Raw genomic sequence first — 17,205 nt, forward strand, 5'->3', positions numbered from 1 at the left:
TTTCTTTTTACCTTTTCACGTATAGTTGGCTAGTAATCACATCAATACAAACGTATAGGTCCATATGAGTACAAATGACAAGGAAATGCTGTTATGCTTCTTACAAAACTTTACTGATATCAATATCATACCTGTGAAATTGTCTGCAGCACTCCCTGGTTACTACCATGCCATTGCGAGCGATCCTGAACTTTCTGCTATTGCTTCGAAAAAATGCGATGCTGTTCTACAAGAACTTTCCCATCACAATTCTGAAATAGTAGCGAGATGCAGTTCTCTTCGACAATCTATTGAGGCATCTAAAAACCCGACTAATGTAATACAAGAACATGTTGACTTACAAGACTTGTCTGATATGCCATTTTTGAGCTCTCAGCAGCATATGGCGAACTTGATCATCGAAGAAATAGACCTCAAAGATTACATAGATTAAATTGATGGATTTTGGAACATTAAAGAGCTACTGAAGTTGTGTCAGGGTATTGTTGGGAAGTTACCACGGGGTTTGGTAGTACCGTGGTTCGTCGAAAACATGGTACCGATGGTCTCTTTGTCCATCGCCCTGATACGCATCAGGAAACCGCAGAGAGTCTGGAATATCAGCGTCGTCGTCGAGTATGGTAGCTTCATAAATGGAATCGCCAAGTTCTTCCAGTTCTTCTTCACTTAAAACCTTGAACTTGCCAACCTGCAACTCCGTGTCCGTGACACTGCCGCGACTTATCCGTGCATAGCCGGTTCTCCCCAATTTCTTGTACAAGATATATTGACACCACCTATCATCGTCGCTGGGGTCAATATCATGCATGCCCGATACATCGCTGACGTAGTTGTTGTAATTACCCTCATGTGGATCAGTGACGAGATAGCTGAGAAGTATAGATGGCCTATCTGTGCTACCCATAATTCTGGCAAGCTCTTCACTTTGTAGTCTTCTATCCTCCTCGTCTTCTTCCTGACCACCATGAAAGACAAACACATCAACGAGGATATCATCATACGTTTTAATAGTTGCATGAATAGCGGGTGCCAGCTCACCGACGGGTGAAGGCATCAGATAATGCGTCGAATTGACGATAGGAAATTTGGACAGCAAAACACATCCCCAGGTATGTTTATTGGGACCAGGCCCGAAATCTGCATACATTTCCAAGTCGTGAGCCATTTTGCTCGTTAAATCACGATTCCCCATGGTTATGCGCTGTGTATCAGTTTCAAGTAATCCAATAACATCAAGTTCCATGTCTTTCAGCAATTGCGTCATTTTGTCCTCTGAAGACCACATATGGTTGTCAAGACCAAAGTGAATAGTCCATATACCTGCCGTAATTGTGTTATCCTCAATATGGTATGGCATAGGGACGCCGGTAGGTGCTAGTCTCAAGGTGATATACCCGATTGAGCAGACGAACAAAAGTCCAACGACATTTATGCGATTCCAAAATGCTTTTTTGATTGTTCCACTTGATCCACCTTGGTTCGGTCCACAAAGAGCGCCTAAGGATATCAGGACACTTGATGCGCCCAAGACAAGTCCTATTCTTTCCCTCAGCAGCCATCCAAATGGGACGAAAGCGTATGCGACCGTCCACACATGCGCCAAAATAAAGATCAAGTAGAACACAAAGGCAAAGCTGTAAGCCCATGGGCTTTTGACGACGTTCATCTTTGAGAAATAGGTAGGAATCATCCAAATGATTCCAAAAATGTAAACGATTCCGCCAAACGCGTAGCAAGGCCATCCTGTAACATATGGGGAAGCTAAGATGCCGGTTGAAGCACAAGTAAGCAAAACAGGTACAAGCGGCTTTGTGATAAACTTTTGAGAAGTTAATGCAGCACACAACATAGCTAAGCAGGTGAGTGAGCTATATGGCCAGGTCAAAGGTCCCTGAGAGCCATTGGTAGCCCATCCTTCCCAAGACCAATAAATGATAGTAGAGGCGTCGGTGAGGAGCTGATGGATCGAAAAAATCAAGGATCCAAAACCTGCTGATATCAATAATTTGGAGAAGAACTTAATGGGCGTTCTTGGCGGCGCCTCCAACTTTTGATAATGAACAGCATTAATCTGCGGAGTGAATAAAGCCACGAGTGTCATTATAGCTAGTCCAGTCTTATTCCAGCCCCCATTTTCTTCGTTTAAAATGGGCCACAATGGGTTACGAGAAAAGAAGGCCATCTTGAGTATGACAGAACCCACAAGTCCTAGAATCCATGTTGTAGTGTACATCTGGACTGACACTTGGCTTGTTATGCTTCTAAGTGTATTACTGAAACTGAGAGAAGTAATACCGGCTGCCAAAGATGCCGTAAGAAGTCGTGTTTCGGGCAAGTCGATCAAGTAGGCACCAATGCCGATCGCAGCCGTGAATAGCGTACCATACACATCGGCAATCATTGGAATGGCTGGAACATATAACAGTAAAGGAGAAGTCACGGATAAGATAGATGCTTCATATCCTGATATGCCCATATACCACAATGGGAAATACCACACCATACATAGCAGCGACGTTAGCATAGTCCAGAATAAAAGGGAGTTCAGAATGTTGACCACAATGTAAGTGATTGAAGTCTGAGAAGGCACTGGCAGAGCTGACGCATTGTTCGTGAGATAGCTGATCTCTTCATCCTCTTGCAGCATAATTTTGAGCTCTGTGTTATCACTTGACTGGAGTAATGCGATATCTTCGTCCAACAGGTCAGATACGTCTCCCTCATCCTTGGAGTCGTCAAGATGTGGTGCGTAATCAGGATCATCGGACTCGATGGATGTATCGTGTGCAATAGCAGAGCTTGGATTCTCCGACAATTCTTCTTCGATCACAGCCCGTATTTCTTCTGAGGCTGCAGGTTGTAGTGACTCCTTGTTTTCAAACATAAAAAACCAGGTGCCAACATTTGACGTAAGCTCCAAGTTCAAACTTAGCGCCTTGAAATCGCTGAACGCCAGAGCATCAAACGCGATATCCAAAACGATTAGAGCCCATTCAAAATAAGCGTAAATAGAATAAGCCCCAGCTCTATGGTAGACGTTGTGCTGTAGGAACCAATATATTAACGGTACTATGACGCCGAAGAAGGCAGCCATAGCACCCTTTTTATAAGTTTTGAATCTGGAATTACGGATGACCAGGTAGTCCCAAGGGAGTGTCAAAAGAATGTATGAGATCATGAAAACGTCATGAACATCGTGGTCGTCCGTAGACGTGATGTACACCCATCCTCCGCAAGTTACAGTTCTTAGAACTCCGACAATAAAGCAAGATGTCGATTTGTTGATCATGTAGTGCCCCAGAAGCAAAAGAAACCGCGGAAAAGACGTTAATGCAATCAAAATCTGGAAAATGGATCGTTCGGGATACCGGTCGCCAATGGTAGCAGAAACACTGGGGAACCATTCATCGGGATAAGTGTAATGCGCATTTGTGATGATTTTGATGTAATGCAGCTTACAACCCACTATAAGAGCAGCCAAGAAAGCCGCAGATGCACACACTGTATGTACCACTGGCACAATACTGGCATTGACAGTAACCATGATAGACAGTGACCCTGTAGGATGTGATTGTCAGCTTGAATAACTTATCAACATTCTTTGATCTAGTTTAATATAACATCACATTAATATCTAAAAATTGTCCAAAGGCCGATCAAGAACCAAATTTCTACAAGAAAGAAGGGAGCACGAGCTTTTCCGCTATGAGTCACCTTTGGAGAATTGATGTTGACTAGCAAGATATTATTTAAGGTTTTCGTTCGGTAGGTGAAGTGGCACGGCAGCAATCTTGCGCGTGCCAAGATATAACAATGAAAATGTCTGGTCGTTTGGTGAGACTCACTCATTCAGGAAGCGAGCGACAACACCAACGCTGATCTGGTAGGAATGTAAACTTGGATGTAGTTGCTGCGCTCATTCCAACGCAAATCTGTTGTGAAAAACTCCGAAGCCGCTTCGTCGATGCGATCGTGACCTCCAAACTCTCCACGATCGGTGTTCAAAATGATCTTGTACCGACCCGGAGCTTCCACTCCAATTCTGTAATCGGCATAACTCTCAGTTGGGTGGAAATTGAAGATAAACAAAAGTCCATTACGCTCAAAAGCAATGACCTTATCCACTTCGTGCTTCAAAGAAACATAGGCTTGAGAAGTATTGAGCCATTTGTAGTGACGCTCGGTATGCTGAAGGGCTTTATCAAAGTTGTACAAGTGCTGGTACCGCAACAAGTTGTCTTCGATAAGATTGAATTGACGACGAGCGTAGTGGTAACTATCATTATTGTTCTTGTTAGGAAAGTCTAGCCATTCCGGATGGCCAAATTCGTTGCCTTCAAAGTTTAAGTATGCTTCCCCACCGAGGGAGTGGGTAACGAGCCGGATCAGTTTGTGCAATGCTATACCGCGATCGACAATAGGAGTGAGAGGCTTCGTAACAGTCATGTCCGTATACATAGCTGCGTCCATGAGCCAGAAGGCTAGAGTTTTGTCACCAACTAGGGCTTGATCATGAGACTCCGCGTAAGCAACCACCTTTTCACCATAACGTCTGTTGGTTAAATTGTGCACAATATTGCCCATGTTCCAAGCGTCGTCGCTTTTCTCTTTTAGTAGTTTGATCCACATGTCAGGTAATGCCATGGCGAGTCTGTAGTCAAAACCTGTGCCGCCAAGATGACGACCCAAGCAGAGAGTGGGGTACCCAGAAACATCTTCGGCTATTGTAATCCCACTGTCAGGCAAAATTTCATGGACCAAATCATTGGCCAGCATTAGATAAGCAAGAGCTTCATGGTCAACGTCGGATCTTTCACGGGACACGTACTCGCTGTAATCACCACTGAAGGCGCCGCCTGCACCGACTCCATGGTGATTGTACAGCATCGAAGTGACGCCATCAAACCTGAAACCGTCAAACTGATAAACGTCGATGTAGAAGGCTAGATTGCTTAGCAAAAACCTTAGTACTTCAAAGGAACCATAGTTGAACAAACGAGAATCCCATAATGGATGCTCACCACGCCCGGATTGTAGTGAATGGAAATATTGATGGTCACTACCATCAAACTTGTTTAGACCATCGTCCACGTTTTTGGATGCATGACTGTGGACCACGTCCAAGAGCACCAACAAGCCCATCCCGTGAGCCGTATCAATGAGCTCTTTCAAATCTTCTGGCGTACCGTACCGAGAACTGATGGCGAAGAAATTGGTCACTTGATAGCCAAACGAAGCGTAATAAGCGTGTTCCATGATTGCCATCAATTGAATGGCATCATAACCAAGGTCGCGAATTCTCGGTAAAACGTTATGTGTGAATTCTTTGTAGGAGGCGACTTTGGGTTCTGGGGATGAAATACCGACATGGGCTTCGTAAATCCTTAACGAACCTGTTTTTCTTTCAAAAGAGGGTCTTTTATTCTTGAATTCGTATTGGACTGATGGGTTCCAAAAACGGGCCTCATAGCTGGGACCAAACTGCCTAGCGGTTTCTTTATCCGGTTGAGTAGCCCTGGTGATATAAGCGGGAAGACGGTATGCGTGGGAGCCATCTGGAAGCACAAACAGTACCTTTAACTTGGAATCATGAGGTATGGCATAATCGCCAGAATTGGACGCGGGAATCGTTGTGGAAAAAACCCCATACTGGTCCTTTTGCAACTCGTGCGAGTGGGTCGACCAGTTGTTGAAATCACCCACCAGAAACGCTTGAACGGCGTTGGGCGCCCATTCCCGATATGTAATTTTTTTGGTCACCGGGTCTGCGTGCAATCCGTAATTTTTGTACGATGTTCTTGCAAAATCGGCCAGCGATTGCGGCGTGTTATCGTTTGTACTGTGTCTGATATCATGCGACCAACGATCGGCCAGATATCTTCTTTCAGAAAGCACCTCTGCAAACGGTTCTAACCAGGGATCCACGTCTACCGCTCCCTTAACATTTTCAGGTATATTTCCCATAGTAGCACCACGTAACAAACTCCAACTTTACGTTATAGGATGGAAATCACGTATTAAGTCCACAAATGCGAACAATTCACAAAAACCAACAACGACACCAGTATTGATGCTAAGATGGTCCTTTTTTCGTCTGGTAACGTCAAACTTCAGCGACTAAAACGAAAAGACAGAAACACTAGAGGTTAAATGCTCGAAAACAGCGCTTTAAAATGCCAAAAATGCTAAAAAACACCAGAAAACACTAATGTTCTTATAGTTTTAGATATATGAGATATAAATCTAAGGGTCTTCCCCGTCTGGAGATGGGCGCTTTTATAGTTTTTTTATTTTGTTGTGTCTGTCTAGCGTGTAAAGAGAGCTTCCCGCCCCTTGTTTTCGAGTATATGGGGTAAATTTAGTATAAAATGATGAAGAAGGGGAGCACCGGAGATCACGAGAATAACACGTGAGATCTTAAACTAATAAATTTGTTATTACGTAATCTTGACGGGAAGCGGATATAAACAGGCACGTGGATATGGTGTGACTTGGGTGCTAGGGTGTATGGGTGATTGAACCACCGTTTACATTTCGTCATCATCATCATCATCGTCGTCGTCGTCGTCGTCGTCCTGGTACATGTCGATTTCGTCGTTGTCACCGTCTGCTTCGCCTTCGCCGTCGTCGTCGTCGTCGTCGTCGCTGACCTGGATGTTGGTAAGTTCTTCGCTCAAATTGTCAGAGTCACTGTATTCGTCGTCGTCGCCGCCGTTGCCACCAGTCAGCTTGACAGACGCCTCCATGTCTTCGTCCTGACTGTTGTTGTCGTCCCCGTCCATTTCGTCCTCGTCTTCGTCGTCTTCGTCGCTGCCCGTTCCAAACGAGCTCCGGTATCTGTCTTCTGTTGCATATTTTTCGATGAATTCATGGATTTTCTGATCGTACAGCTCCTTGTTCTTCAATTGCAGCGTTGCAGCCTCGTTATTGAGTGGATCCGACCCATTGGGTTCTTTCAACAGTCCCGGAATCATCCATTCAACGATATTGATCAAATCGTACAGCGGACTCCAAGTGGAGTTTATCACGTCCAAACAGATCGACCCAGACGCCGAATCGATGTTCGGGTGGTATATTTTGTTTACAAACCCTATACTGGGCGACTTGTAAGGGTAATTATCCGGGAGCTCAACATGCAGTCGCCACACTCCTCCTTCGTAAGGTGTGTCTTTGGGCCCGTGAAATTTGATGTGGAACTCCTGCATGTTGTCGTTGATCAGTTCCACGTCGTGGTCGCTCATTAGCAGCTTCATTACGTCCGTTTCGATCCTCCTTTTCGAGTTGCTGCATCTCACTTGTTAGCATCGTCGATTCGTCTCTGTAGAAAAACCCATTTTCGAGAACCTCGAAAATCAGAAATTTAAACACATACCTCATTTATCGCCTTGTGTGTTTGTGTGTGTGTGCGCAAGTTAGTTGGTGTGGCTAATAAAGCCAAAACAGCGCTATTTCAGTGCTTTGATTGAGTTGTGTGAGCGATGCGTAAGGTTTCTTCCTTATTTGAATGAAATTCCCACATTAATACTCCTTACGAAAATGAGACCGGTCCCTTCGTACGTGCGTTTGAAACTGAGTTTCACAATTAAGCTTTAATCGTTTCGTGTAGGCAACAATGCACGCTTGATGAACTGGACTTTTCATTCAGGTCTAAACTAATTTCCCTCGTTATTCGATTTCGCTTCCTTAACTTGTCTTTTTAGATCCTCTAATTTGGCTTTGAGCGAGTCAAGCTGACCTTCGCGATCATCTCCAACCAGCAAAGAACTGCGCTCTGAGTCATCCAGCACACCAAACAGCTCGCAAACGCTCTCTCGCGCGCATAAAAGTTCATGTGCGGTCAAAGTTTTGAGTGTAATTGTTGTGTTCTGCGTCATTGTTGTTGGCGCAACGAAATTCGTCTGTGTAAAGGCGTAGAAAAATTGAAAAACAGCCAAAAAATTATTATCAAAGCAACAGTTGTGGGCGTACTGATAGAGCCTCTAAGTGGTGCAATCCCGCTATAAAAGACGCTCGATTATATGGAGAACATCTTGAGTTGTATAAACTGAATTTTTCATTGTTAAAATATATATTAATTACAGCATTTTCTTCAAGTCACGTGAAGATGCTCGAGAGGACAGTTGGTGAGATATTGACCAGAACGTCGATATACTAACGTCTTGCTCCTATTGAGCTGATATTCTAATAGCTAGCATCATTTCGGAGCTACATCCTTGATCTCTGACAGATGCTAAAGATTCATTTTGGCAGAGAAAAAACGGAGATCACTATGAACGGACCATTACAATCATATGTATGATTTGGCAAGCGTGTAGATCCAAGCATCATCGATATTTCAAAGCGAATAGACAGTTTGGCAGCTTTGATTCGATGAATATAGCTGTATCAATCTGCTAGTAACGAACATCGTCTTTCCCTACGCATCCCTTCAGTCTTTATAGCGGTGAAAATCAAACCTGTGAATTTACACGCCATGTTGAATCTGAAAATGGCCGACTATATTGGCTCAGAAGTCTATGTCACAGTGACCAGAGCTCGTATGCTTGTGGGCACATTTGTGGCCACTGATTCGGAGCTTAATCTGCTGCTGGATAACGTCGAAGAAATCAGTGCTAGTTCGACTCGAAAACTGGGTCTTATTAGTGTTCCACACACTACGATAGAATCGATTCAGATCAAAGCGGCACAGCTGGCCAATTTGAGAAACTCGAAGTCTATATATTCTCAAGAGATCGTATAAGATGGGTTGCTAACGTCTGCCATATAGCCTCGTGAGCAAGCAGCGATTTCGGGACGTGTGTTCTGAGAATGGCGAGGAATCTTTGATGTCAACGATCCTGTTCTTGCCAATGTCAAGATTTTCATCTTTTCCTGATAGATCTTCCAATGAGAGGTTCTGTAAAAGAGTTTACCAAGAAAAAACCGGCTTGGGTGTTTGGAAGTGCCCCGATCTCAATTTGCATGACAGGCTTGTTTTGGCGAATTTGTCGTTTACCTTTAGCACTTTTTACATATCTGGTCATTGTGGTTGTGGAAGGAAACTATAAGAATCCAATGCGATATCTATATAATTCATGTCAAAATTAAACCAGCGTGCCTTTTCTTGCATCCACAATCTCTCATCTCTTAATACTATCGTAGGTTAAAATAACTTGATTGCACCAAAGATGTCTGTTTCGCAAAAACTTGTTGACAATCACCGTGAGTTGTTCGAAAAAGCGGCTCATCATAGACTCACTGAAGAGCTATGCGCGGGCACACTTCCAGACAAGACGCTGTTCATTTACCTGGCTCAGGATTTGATGTTTTTCCAAAGTGGAATGCGTCTTCTGACCAAAACTACCTCCGTAGCACCAGAAAGTGACAGTTTGATTACACTTGCGAAAAAAATTGGGTTCTTCGCCAATGATGAAAACAGTTACTTCTACGATTGCCTTGCGGAGCTGGGTCCCTGCCTGAATCCCTCGCAATGCGAGCATTCTCGTAAAACCATGTTGCCTGAAGTCAAAGCGTACATTGATCTACTGGAAAAGTTCGCCAAAGAAGAAACGTCTTATGCAAAGCTTATTACGTTTGTCTATTGCATGGAATTGGTTTACTTAGAATGGCCCAAGCATTTTCCTATTGCACAAAACCTTCACTGGAAATATCAAACGTGGATCGATTTGCACGCGGGCGATCACTTTGAAAGCTGGTGTGACTTTCTAAAAGCGGAGGTCGACAAATGCTCTTACGATGAAGTTTCTCAAACTTTCGAGCTTGTTTTAAGAAATGAGCATGAGTTTTTCGAAGCTTGCTATCAGCAGTGAAAGCTTTATCTAGGCGTCTCCAGATTGGTCAAAATTTCCATCAGTGAATCCGTCGAATAGGGAAGATTGTGTAGTGTGATATAATTGTTCAAACGCTGTTCGAAAGTGAGTCCATTCCACTTCAAGCCTTCGCGCTGCGGAACGCCCAGCTGTTCAATAATTGCACCGGCGGCGACATTACCGCAAATGCTAGCGATCGCAAGATCACCCTTGGCAAGCAGAAATCCAAGCGAGAATCCGCCCAGAAAGCTGTTTCCACCGCCGGTTGGATCAACGACCTTTTCTGGAGAAGTGAAGTGGTATGCTGGCAGATGAACAATCTCCCTGTGCCCACCTTGCTGTCTTGTGCCTAACGCAAGAGAGCCCAGTTTCCCACACCTCAGGACACACATGTCATGGTCAGATATAAAATGGTCGAATCTTTTCAGCACTTCAATGCTGTCTTGCAGTGACACCGGTTCGTCGAGACCAAAAAGACGGGCTCCTTCTTCTGCATTGGGAGAAATAATAATGCGCTCATTGCGACTAAGGACTTCATGTATCTGGCTTGCATGTGCTGCATCGCACAACTCTGGGATGGGTTCCCAAATAAAGACCTTCTTTTCCAAATTCGCTATATTCTGAAGTTCATTCAACATTGAAGAGGCTCTGTCATGGGCACACACTAGATGAAATACAGGAATTTCACAGACCTGCTGCAACCCAAACTCGTCAATCCAGTCTTTTACGTCAATTCGCTTTTTTTTGGACAGATACTTGAACTTTCTGAAATCGTTTTCTCCATAAAGATTCCAAGCTCTCGTTGTCAATCTTGACTTGTCATCCCTAAATACCACACCGGTACCCCAGCTATCAATTTGATTCGTGACTGACTGAGGGAAGTCTGATCCTCGGTCAACAATCCAACGCAATTGCTTCGCTATCTTTGGTTCAACACCTACAATGCATGCTCCTAGCATGGCAAACATCCCACCGCCTCCAACAATGTCGTAAAAACTGTCTTTGCCCGCATGAATTTCATCGATGATGAACATGCCATTAGTAGTGAAGATTGCCATGGTCTAATCGGTGGTCGCTTAATTTTTCCGCGAGTTGATGGTGTTTTCTACAGGACGTGAAATGTCGATACAAGTAAAAGTAGTTTATACTGTCGAAGGTAAGATAACGGGGGGAGGCAACGTAAAACAGATTTTGACAGAAAACTGTGAAAGAGTGTTGCTCAACTGAAATTCAAATCTGTCACTTCAATAAGGTCAAGCTGGCTCTCTTTTTTGAAATTTAGGATCGCTGAAGCTCTAAACGGGAGACTACAGTATGCAAACCAGAGAACAAGGAATGAAATGAGACACGCAAGCTTGAAAAGATGTTGTTTTTCGATTTAATCGAAGCAATATCTCAAAGCTTGCCAATTGCTCGAGCAATCCTTACAGAGCAGTCTCAAACCTTGGTCGATCGCTGCTTCGATTCTAATCCTTCGATTCTAATCATACGGTATGTAAGGTTCAAATCTTAAATGTGAGTCCACGCGATAAGTGAAAAGGTATTGTATGTCAAAAAACTGTAACATATCATAAATCGGTTTTATAGTGTAGTGGTTATCACTTTCGGTTCTGATCCGAACAACCCCGGTTCGAATCCGGGTAAGACCTTTTTGCTACAAGAAAAGCTCCAAGTTTAAGTAACGTTTACTGCGCTTAATCCAGCCATTGAAACTCGGTGTGTGTGCCACTGCTCAACCCTTCGGTCAACCAAACTAGGTGTTTTGATAATATGTTTTAAAAATGCATTACACGTTCATGTATAAGGCTGAATATAATGAGGGTATGAGCTACCGTTACAACTTTGTTAAAAAAAAGGAAAATAACTTTTATCCAATAGTATCTCCGGTCAGGCCTTACTTGAGGCTACACGGTACTTTCAGTGCATCCGATAAACGCTGTATCTTGTCAATAATTTCCCTTTTGCGAGAAACAGTTATTATTATTAATGAAGAAATTTGGCACACGAAGATCTGGAATGGGTGTGTGTGTGTGCGTGGATGTGTGCTGATTAAACCACAAGATCTTAGCGTTAAGCACTTGGTACTCTTGAGTGACCGGGTTATTTTGATGAGCTCCATCATATACCGAGCTGGGCTTAATCGATGAATTGAAGAATTTGCTGTGTGATGTTGTAGAGTTCGAGACTCGCATTGTCGAACTGGTCCGAGGCGGCCCCTGATTCACTTTGAGAGTTCATCGCCACAGACGCCTTCTGCGCGCTTTCGAAATTCACGTCCGACAAATGCCTTATGCTTTTGACAATCTCCTTGTTGTTCTTGATATATTTGAGAATAGTCTCATCGTGGCTTTCCAGTAGCTGCAAAATAGTCCAAAGCGCGATATGTTCGAAAGTTGGGTACTCGCTACGCAAAAATCTTATCAGGAATCCTCGGATGCCATCACCTGGTCTTTCCCACGATTCTGCAATTCTGGTGTAATCGTTGATTCTCGAGCACAGGTTGGCCAACGCAGCAGCTGCATTCCCGGAAACTTCTTGATTCTTGGAAAATGTCATAGGGATGAGTGCTTCCAAGATATTGGAGTCCAGCAGATCGATCTTAGAGTTATCTGCCAAAGCCAAAATAGCAAAACAAGCAGAAATCTCGCTCTGAACGCTCATTGGCGAGTCTAGGGCTAGCTCCTTACACTTTTCAACTGCACCGCTCTCAAAGAACTCCCGTCTGTTTTTTTCGGAAGAAGCTGCCAGATTTCTGAGTGTAGAGACTGCATGACACTGGATCTCCTCGGAACTTTTGAAATCAAGTAACTTGACTAAAGGTTTCAAAAATCCGGCATCCACAATCAAACCCTCGTTTAGAGGATGAATGGAAATATTTCTGATGCATGCAACACTGGCCAACACGAGTGGCATAGAGTCGCTCTGGATTAGTTTGGCCAAATGTGGCAAACCTCCGGCACGCACAATCTCTAACTGATACCCGGTATCAGAAGCCAAATTACGCAACGCCAAAGTCGCCTGACATTTTACCCTGGCAGAAGGAGAATCCATTAGCGCCACCAGCTTTGCTACCAACCTAGGCTCCGTTTGCGAGAGCTTTTTACGGTTTGATTCATCGACTGCTATATTAGAGAGAGCCGTAGTACAGTAGTACTGTACGTCAGCATCCACCGAAGATAGCAAAGAGACCAAAACCGGAACGGCACCAGCATTGACAAGCTCGCGTCTGTTTTCGCCGGAATGGGTCATGTTGAGCAAAGCGCCAGTGGCGTTCCTTTGGACTCGAATGTTTTTAGACTTAGCAAGTTTCGTCAGAGGCACGAGTGCGCCAGAAGTGGCGATCTTGGCCTTGTTATCGTCCTGCGTAGCCAAGTTAGTGATGCATCCCACCGCGTTACATTGCACTTCGACGTTACTGCTCATCATTTGCGTTATTAGCGGTTCAAGTCCGCCCATATCCACTATTAGAATTTTGTTCTCATTGTTCACAGCGAGGTTACCCAAAGCTGCACACGCTGCGACCTGAATTTGCGAGTCACTGCTTTGCAGCAAGATCAATATGGGTTCTAAGACCTCGCGATTAACGGGGCGCACATATTTTTCAGTAATTTCTGCAAAAGCCAGTGCTGCACTGCGCTGCAAATTAAGATTGTCGGAATACACCAGCGTAGTGAGAGCCTTAAGAGGACCGCCACTGTAAAAATCAAACCGGTCCTTGTCCTCCAAATATCCCAGTAATGAGGTTACGGCTTCGCGCTCGTTGTCTGCGATGGGAAGCACGCTGGCATCATCGCTTGCGTCTCCCAAGCAACTACAACAAAGACCCATTGGTAAATGCTCAAAAACGGATGTATTTCTTTCGAAAAAAAATTAGCTTGGGCTGTGGTACTATCAAGGGTCCGATGAACAACAAAATTTCTTGTGAACTTCCCAATCTATCAGCCGGAAAGGCAAAACCAGTCAAATTGATATAGCACTCCTAACTGAGAGATTATATCACGCGCCAACGGCCTCGTTAAAGCTATTCTTCGACTTAAGATGTCACTTTTTTCGGCCTTCTCTTGACTCCGTCAGTGGCCCAATTTTCACGCTTGAAGAAACTAAATCAGCCAAACCCGATATCGACAACACGTTCTGCTAAAGTCAGTCAAGATCTCCGCTTTCAAAAAGATGCTTTTCTGCGAACGAAGAGCTCATGTTAAGGGGAATTATCATCTCAACAGTAGAGAAACTCTTTTAGGTTTATTATATTAATGCTCAAAATTTTTAACTTTTATCGTATCAAGCGATATAAACACCACGTGACTAATGTCTGATGACAGATGACAGGTAAGCAAAAAACGACATCTAGGACGAGCTTTCAAAGCTCTAGAGATACGAGTTGAATCTGTGGTAATGTCACAGTGGTTACGTGGACCCAATGATGACGGGAAGCATTTGAATCGTTCAAGTATTTTGATTATAGTTCCGTATTATAGTTGACAACATGCCTTCCATTGACGAAATAAAACGACAAAACGGGTGTTCGTGCTTGGAATGGGATCCATGGCTCTACAAGAATATCGACAACGTGAAGAGCTGGTTCTTGCAAAAATTGTCAGTATGGTCCATGCTCGATTGGCAAATCTGAGCCTAAAATGGTCATGGGCTGTTATATGAATCAATTTCGCAATTGGTCATGATGACCCTGAAGATGGCAATCTGGTCTTGATGAGGTTTGTCCCAAATGACGTCGGTCGACTTGCCGTTGCAAAGCTTTCTTTCATCCCTCCCAACCAACAATCTAAAAACACCTGAGAAATGCGATGGAACTGGACCTCGTACATCATAGTCCTAATTCAACTGTACCATACCCTCGGCAACGAATAGATCAGCAACCTGAAATTTCCGCAACGACGTTCGCATGGAATATACAGCCTGAGGAACCCCCATATCAACCAAATGAATCTCAAGTCCTCGATCGACTAGTTGAGTCTTTAAATTGTATGTCCCCGTCAATGGCCAGCATAAACAGATCACAGTTGTTGCGTTGACGTGCACACCCAGAAAATTGGGCATTGCGCTCGCTGCATCGAGACCGCTAGGAATGTCCAACGACCAAATAGATTTCTGCGAATTGCACCACCTTATAATATCTTCTAAACGTCCTTCGTCACTAGCATCTGAACAGATATCCTGAAGATTCGAATCGAAGCCCTGCATGGCATCAAACACTATTTCCACCGGAGAGTTGAGTTTCTCCAAACTTGATTTCAAAGACTGCAGAGATTCAACAGTCTTACCGCCGCATTTTTGAAATAGCTGCCATTGCTCGTTGACCTCTGGATCTTCAGGCGTATTTGTGAAAAGCGCCATGACACGAACTAGAGATGATTGGCAAAGAGCTCTACCCAAAGCCAAACCGCGTGCCCCACATCTGTTGTCACCTGCAAGAATAATTACCAACGGCTGTGGGTTAGAGTTTTGAACATGTAACCTCACTCTACCTCCTAGTTTCTGCTTGACAAATTGCGACGCATGAATTGCCCAGTGCTCTAATGCCAACTTTGAAGTGAAACCGAAAGACTCGCTGGAAACCCTTTCAATCTCTAACAGTTGTACAGGCGATGCGCAGGGCACTGCCACACCCGTGGATGCTGCTACGAACCCTGCACCCTTAGACACTGACGAGGACCGAGGAGACTTTAAAGCCCGCTGTAGCTGTGTCAACATTGGGTCATTTTTAGTTTCCGTGTCACCAGCAGTTTGCAAAAGATGGGTGATATTAATGGATTTTGTGATGGGCAGGTATTCTGTATGCGTCGAGTCCTCTTCCAAACTATCCCAATTATCCTGTTTGGCGTCTGGAATAACGAGCTCGTCCGTTTCTATCTTCTTATCCCGTATGTTGTGCGCTACAAGACGTGCATTTTGTCCAACTTGGTCCTGCTCTTTGAGCTTGGCGAATACGTCCTGTTTGTTAAACATGCGTAGGTTTTCTTGGAAATCGAAATCTTCTTGATTTTTTATAACTGCAGCATCGTCGTGCTGCCAATCATTTACAGCAGGAGTCTCAATTTTGGGACTGGGTTTATTTGCTGGTTTCGCTGTGGGGCTAGTTTGTTTGGGTGTAGACACCACTTTCAAGTCCTTCAAGCGAGTGCCTTTCACTTTGAAAATTTGAGACGTTCCTCCGTCGCTGAAAATAACGTCAGAGAGTGTGAGCGATTTGCCGTTGGCCTTCGCCACGGTGCCAGATATGATTTTTCCATCCTTGAGTTCGACTTCTACGCCAAAGCCAGAAAACTGGGACATTGCGTGAAAAAGAACCAAACGAATTCAACGAATGTAACGAATTGAAGGTAAAACCAGTACAGTCAAGGTCGAAAGCTGACAGAAAGCTCCGCAAAACTCAGAAAACAAGTTGATCTTTATTTCTCGCTAAACGGAACCAAATTACAACCTGAGAGAACCTGAATACACCAAAACTTTGGGAAAAACTCAAATCCAGATAGCAATGAACCTCAATGATCTTTTGTCGGTAGTTATTTCTTGTAATGATCGGCAGATAGGTCAATTCTTGTTAACTTTTGATATCTTTTAACAATTTTTGTCAATTTCATTCATTCAATATCTGAAAAATATTGAAAAACTGGCAATTAACAGTAATGACAACTTAAACCAAGTCAAATTGACTGTAGTTTGTGTTGAGCCAAACTATCGCTCAACGTGTACATGATTTTGCTGCCATGAATACAGCTAATGGACTTTCTAGACATCGTAAAATCGCGGTTGTAGGAGCCAGAAACGTTGGTAAAAGCTCATTAACTGTGCAATATGTGGAATCGCATTTTGTAGAGTCCTACTACCCAACGATCGAAAACCAGTTCACAAAACAGTTGGTGTTTGGTAAAGCCAACTACACACTCGAAATTTGCGATACAGCGGGACAGGACGAATTCTCGCTCATTAATACCAAATCTTTGATTGGACTCAAAGGTGTAGCTATAGTTTACAGTTGTGTGAACCGGGCAAGTTTTGAGATCGTGAATTTGATACGGGATAAGATTCTGGACCAGCTAGGTTTAGAAAACATTCCCACCGTTGTGGTCGCCAACAAGATTGATTTGCGCGAAAATCTTGGATCTGCGTCCAGTAGTGCCGTTGTATCAAAAGCTGAAGGTGCTGCATTGGCGAAAAGATTGGGTGCAGGATTTGTGGAAAGCAGTGCGAAATTGAACGTTGGTGTCAACGATGCTGTTCTGCAATTATTGAAACGCTTAGAGGGCCAAGATCTGGAAGGATCTAACGGCGAGGAGGGCGGTGCCTGCACTGTGATGTGAGATCTGGAAATGGAAGATCAAATATACTTACTGGTTTATTGCAGAGTGGTTTATAATTGTACTATAGATATACT

The 17,205-nt window shown here is 43.9% G+C and overlaps 11 protein-coding genes and 1 non-coding gene across 12 annotated transcripts; 5 read left to right on the forward strand and 7 right to left on the reverse strand.

Annotated features, from left to right (window-relative positions):
* Nucleotides 1-64: 64 nt before the first annotated feature.
* Nucleotides 65-433, forward strand: SWM2 (LALA0S05e00848g1_1; the record flags this gene model as incomplete). The annotated part of the gene is made up of 1 exon (XM_022772105.1): nucleotides 65-433. One exon carries the CDS (start codon nucleotides 65-67, stop codon nucleotides 431-433), a length of 369 nt encoding a protein of 122 aa, XP_022628462.1.
* Nucleotides 434-493: 60 nt separating this feature from the next.
* CWH43 (LALA0S05e00870g1_1) lies at nucleotides 494-3,544 on the reverse strand (the record flags this gene model as incomplete). Its single annotated transcript, XM_022772106.1, has 1 exon — nucleotides 494-3,544. The coding sequence occupies one exon, from the start codon at nucleotides 3,542-3,544 to the stop codon at nucleotides 494-496; it is 3,051 nt and encodes a 1,016-aa protein (XP_022628463.1).
* A 305-nt stretch (nucleotides 3,545-3,849) lies between these two features.
* On the reverse strand, nucleotides 3,850-5,964 carry GLC3 (LALA0S05e00892g1_1; the record flags this gene model as incomplete). The annotated part of the gene is made up of 1 exon (XM_022772107.1): nucleotides 3,850-5,964. One exon carries the CDS (start codon nucleotides 5,962-5,964, stop codon nucleotides 3,850-3,852), a length of 2,115 nt encoding a protein of 704 aa, XP_022628464.1.
* A 563-nt stretch (nucleotides 5,965-6,527) lies between these two features.
* On the reverse strand, nucleotides 6,528-7,377 carry UBC8 (LALA0S05e00914g1_1; the record flags this gene model as incomplete). Its single annotated transcript, XM_022772108.1, has 2 exons — nucleotides 6,528-7,284; nucleotides 7,373-7,377. The coding sequence occupies 2 exons, from the start codon at nucleotides 7,375-7,377 to the stop codon at nucleotides 6,528-6,530; spliced, it is 762 nt and encodes a 253-aa protein (XP_022628465.1).
* A 275-nt stretch (nucleotides 7,378-7,652) lies between these two features.
* HTL1 (LALA0S05e00936g1_1) lies at nucleotides 7,653-7,874 on the reverse strand (the record flags this gene model as incomplete). Its single annotated transcript, XM_022772109.1, has 1 exon — nucleotides 7,653-7,874. One exon carries the CDS (start codon nucleotides 7,872-7,874, stop codon nucleotides 7,653-7,655), a length of 222 nt encoding a protein of 73 aa, XP_022628466.1.
* Nucleotides 7,875-8,473: 599 nt separating this feature from the next.
* Nucleotides 8,474-8,740, forward strand: MAK31 (LALA0S05e00958g1_1; the record flags this gene model as incomplete). Its single annotated transcript, XM_022772111.1, has 1 exon — nucleotides 8,474-8,740. One exon carries the CDS (start codon nucleotides 8,474-8,476, stop codon nucleotides 8,738-8,740), a length of 267 nt encoding a protein of 88 aa, XP_022628467.1.
* A 427-nt stretch (nucleotides 8,741-9,167) lies between these two features.
* Nucleotides 9,168-9,809, forward strand: PET18 (LALA0S05e00980g1_1; the record flags this gene model as incomplete). Its single annotated transcript, XM_022772112.1, has 1 exon — nucleotides 9,168-9,809. One exon carries the CDS (start codon nucleotides 9,168-9,170, stop codon nucleotides 9,807-9,809), a length of 642 nt encoding a protein of 213 aa, XP_022628468.1.
* Nucleotides 9,810-9,814: 5 nt separating this feature from the next.
* On the reverse strand, nucleotides 9,815-10,867 carry MAK32 (LALA0S05e01002g1_1; the record flags this gene model as incomplete). Its single annotated transcript, XM_022772113.1, has 1 exon — nucleotides 9,815-10,867. The coding sequence occupies one exon, from the start codon at nucleotides 10,865-10,867 to the stop codon at nucleotides 9,815-9,817; it is 1,053 nt and encodes a 350-aa protein (XP_022628469.1).
* A 519-nt stretch (nucleotides 10,868-11,386) lies between these two features.
* On the forward strand, nucleotides 11,387-11,458 carry LALA0_S05e01024r. Its single transcript has one exon. It is a non-coding gene; the product is annotated as a tRNA-Gln (tRNA).
* Nucleotides 11,459-11,945: 487 nt separating this feature from the next.
* On the reverse strand, nucleotides 11,946-13,637 carry VAC8 (LALA0S05e01046g1_1; the record flags this gene model as incomplete). Its single annotated transcript, XM_022772114.1, has 1 exon — nucleotides 11,946-13,637. One exon carries the CDS (start codon nucleotides 13,635-13,637, stop codon nucleotides 11,946-11,948), a length of 1,692 nt encoding a protein of 563 aa, XP_022628470.1.
* Nucleotides 13,638-14,642: 1,005 nt separating this feature from the next.
* On the reverse strand, nucleotides 14,643-16,103 carry EDC3 (LALA0S05e01068g1_1; the record flags this gene model as incomplete). Its single annotated transcript, XM_022772115.1, has 1 exon — nucleotides 14,643-16,103. One exon carries the CDS (start codon nucleotides 16,101-16,103, stop codon nucleotides 14,643-14,645), a length of 1,461 nt encoding a protein of 486 aa, XP_022628471.1.
* Nucleotides 16,104-16,537: 434 nt separating this feature from the next.
* On the forward strand, nucleotides 16,538-17,131 carry RHB1 (LALA0S05e01090g1_1; the record flags this gene model as incomplete). Its single annotated transcript, XM_022772116.1, has 1 exon — nucleotides 16,538-17,131. One exon carries the CDS (start codon nucleotides 16,538-16,540, stop codon nucleotides 17,129-17,131), a length of 594 nt encoding a protein of 197 aa, XP_022628472.1.
* Between the last annotated feature and the right edge of the window lie 74 nt (nucleotides 17,132-17,205).

Source organism: Lachancea lanzarotensis, scaffold LALA0S05 (genome assembly GCF_000938715.1).
Source record: "Lachancea lanzarotensis genome assembly LALA0, scaffold LALA0S05, whole genome shotgun sequence".
Taxonomy (NCBI): domain Eukaryota; kingdom Fungi; phylum Ascomycota; class Saccharomycetes; order Saccharomycetales; family Saccharomycetaceae; genus Lachancea; species Lachancea lanzarotensis.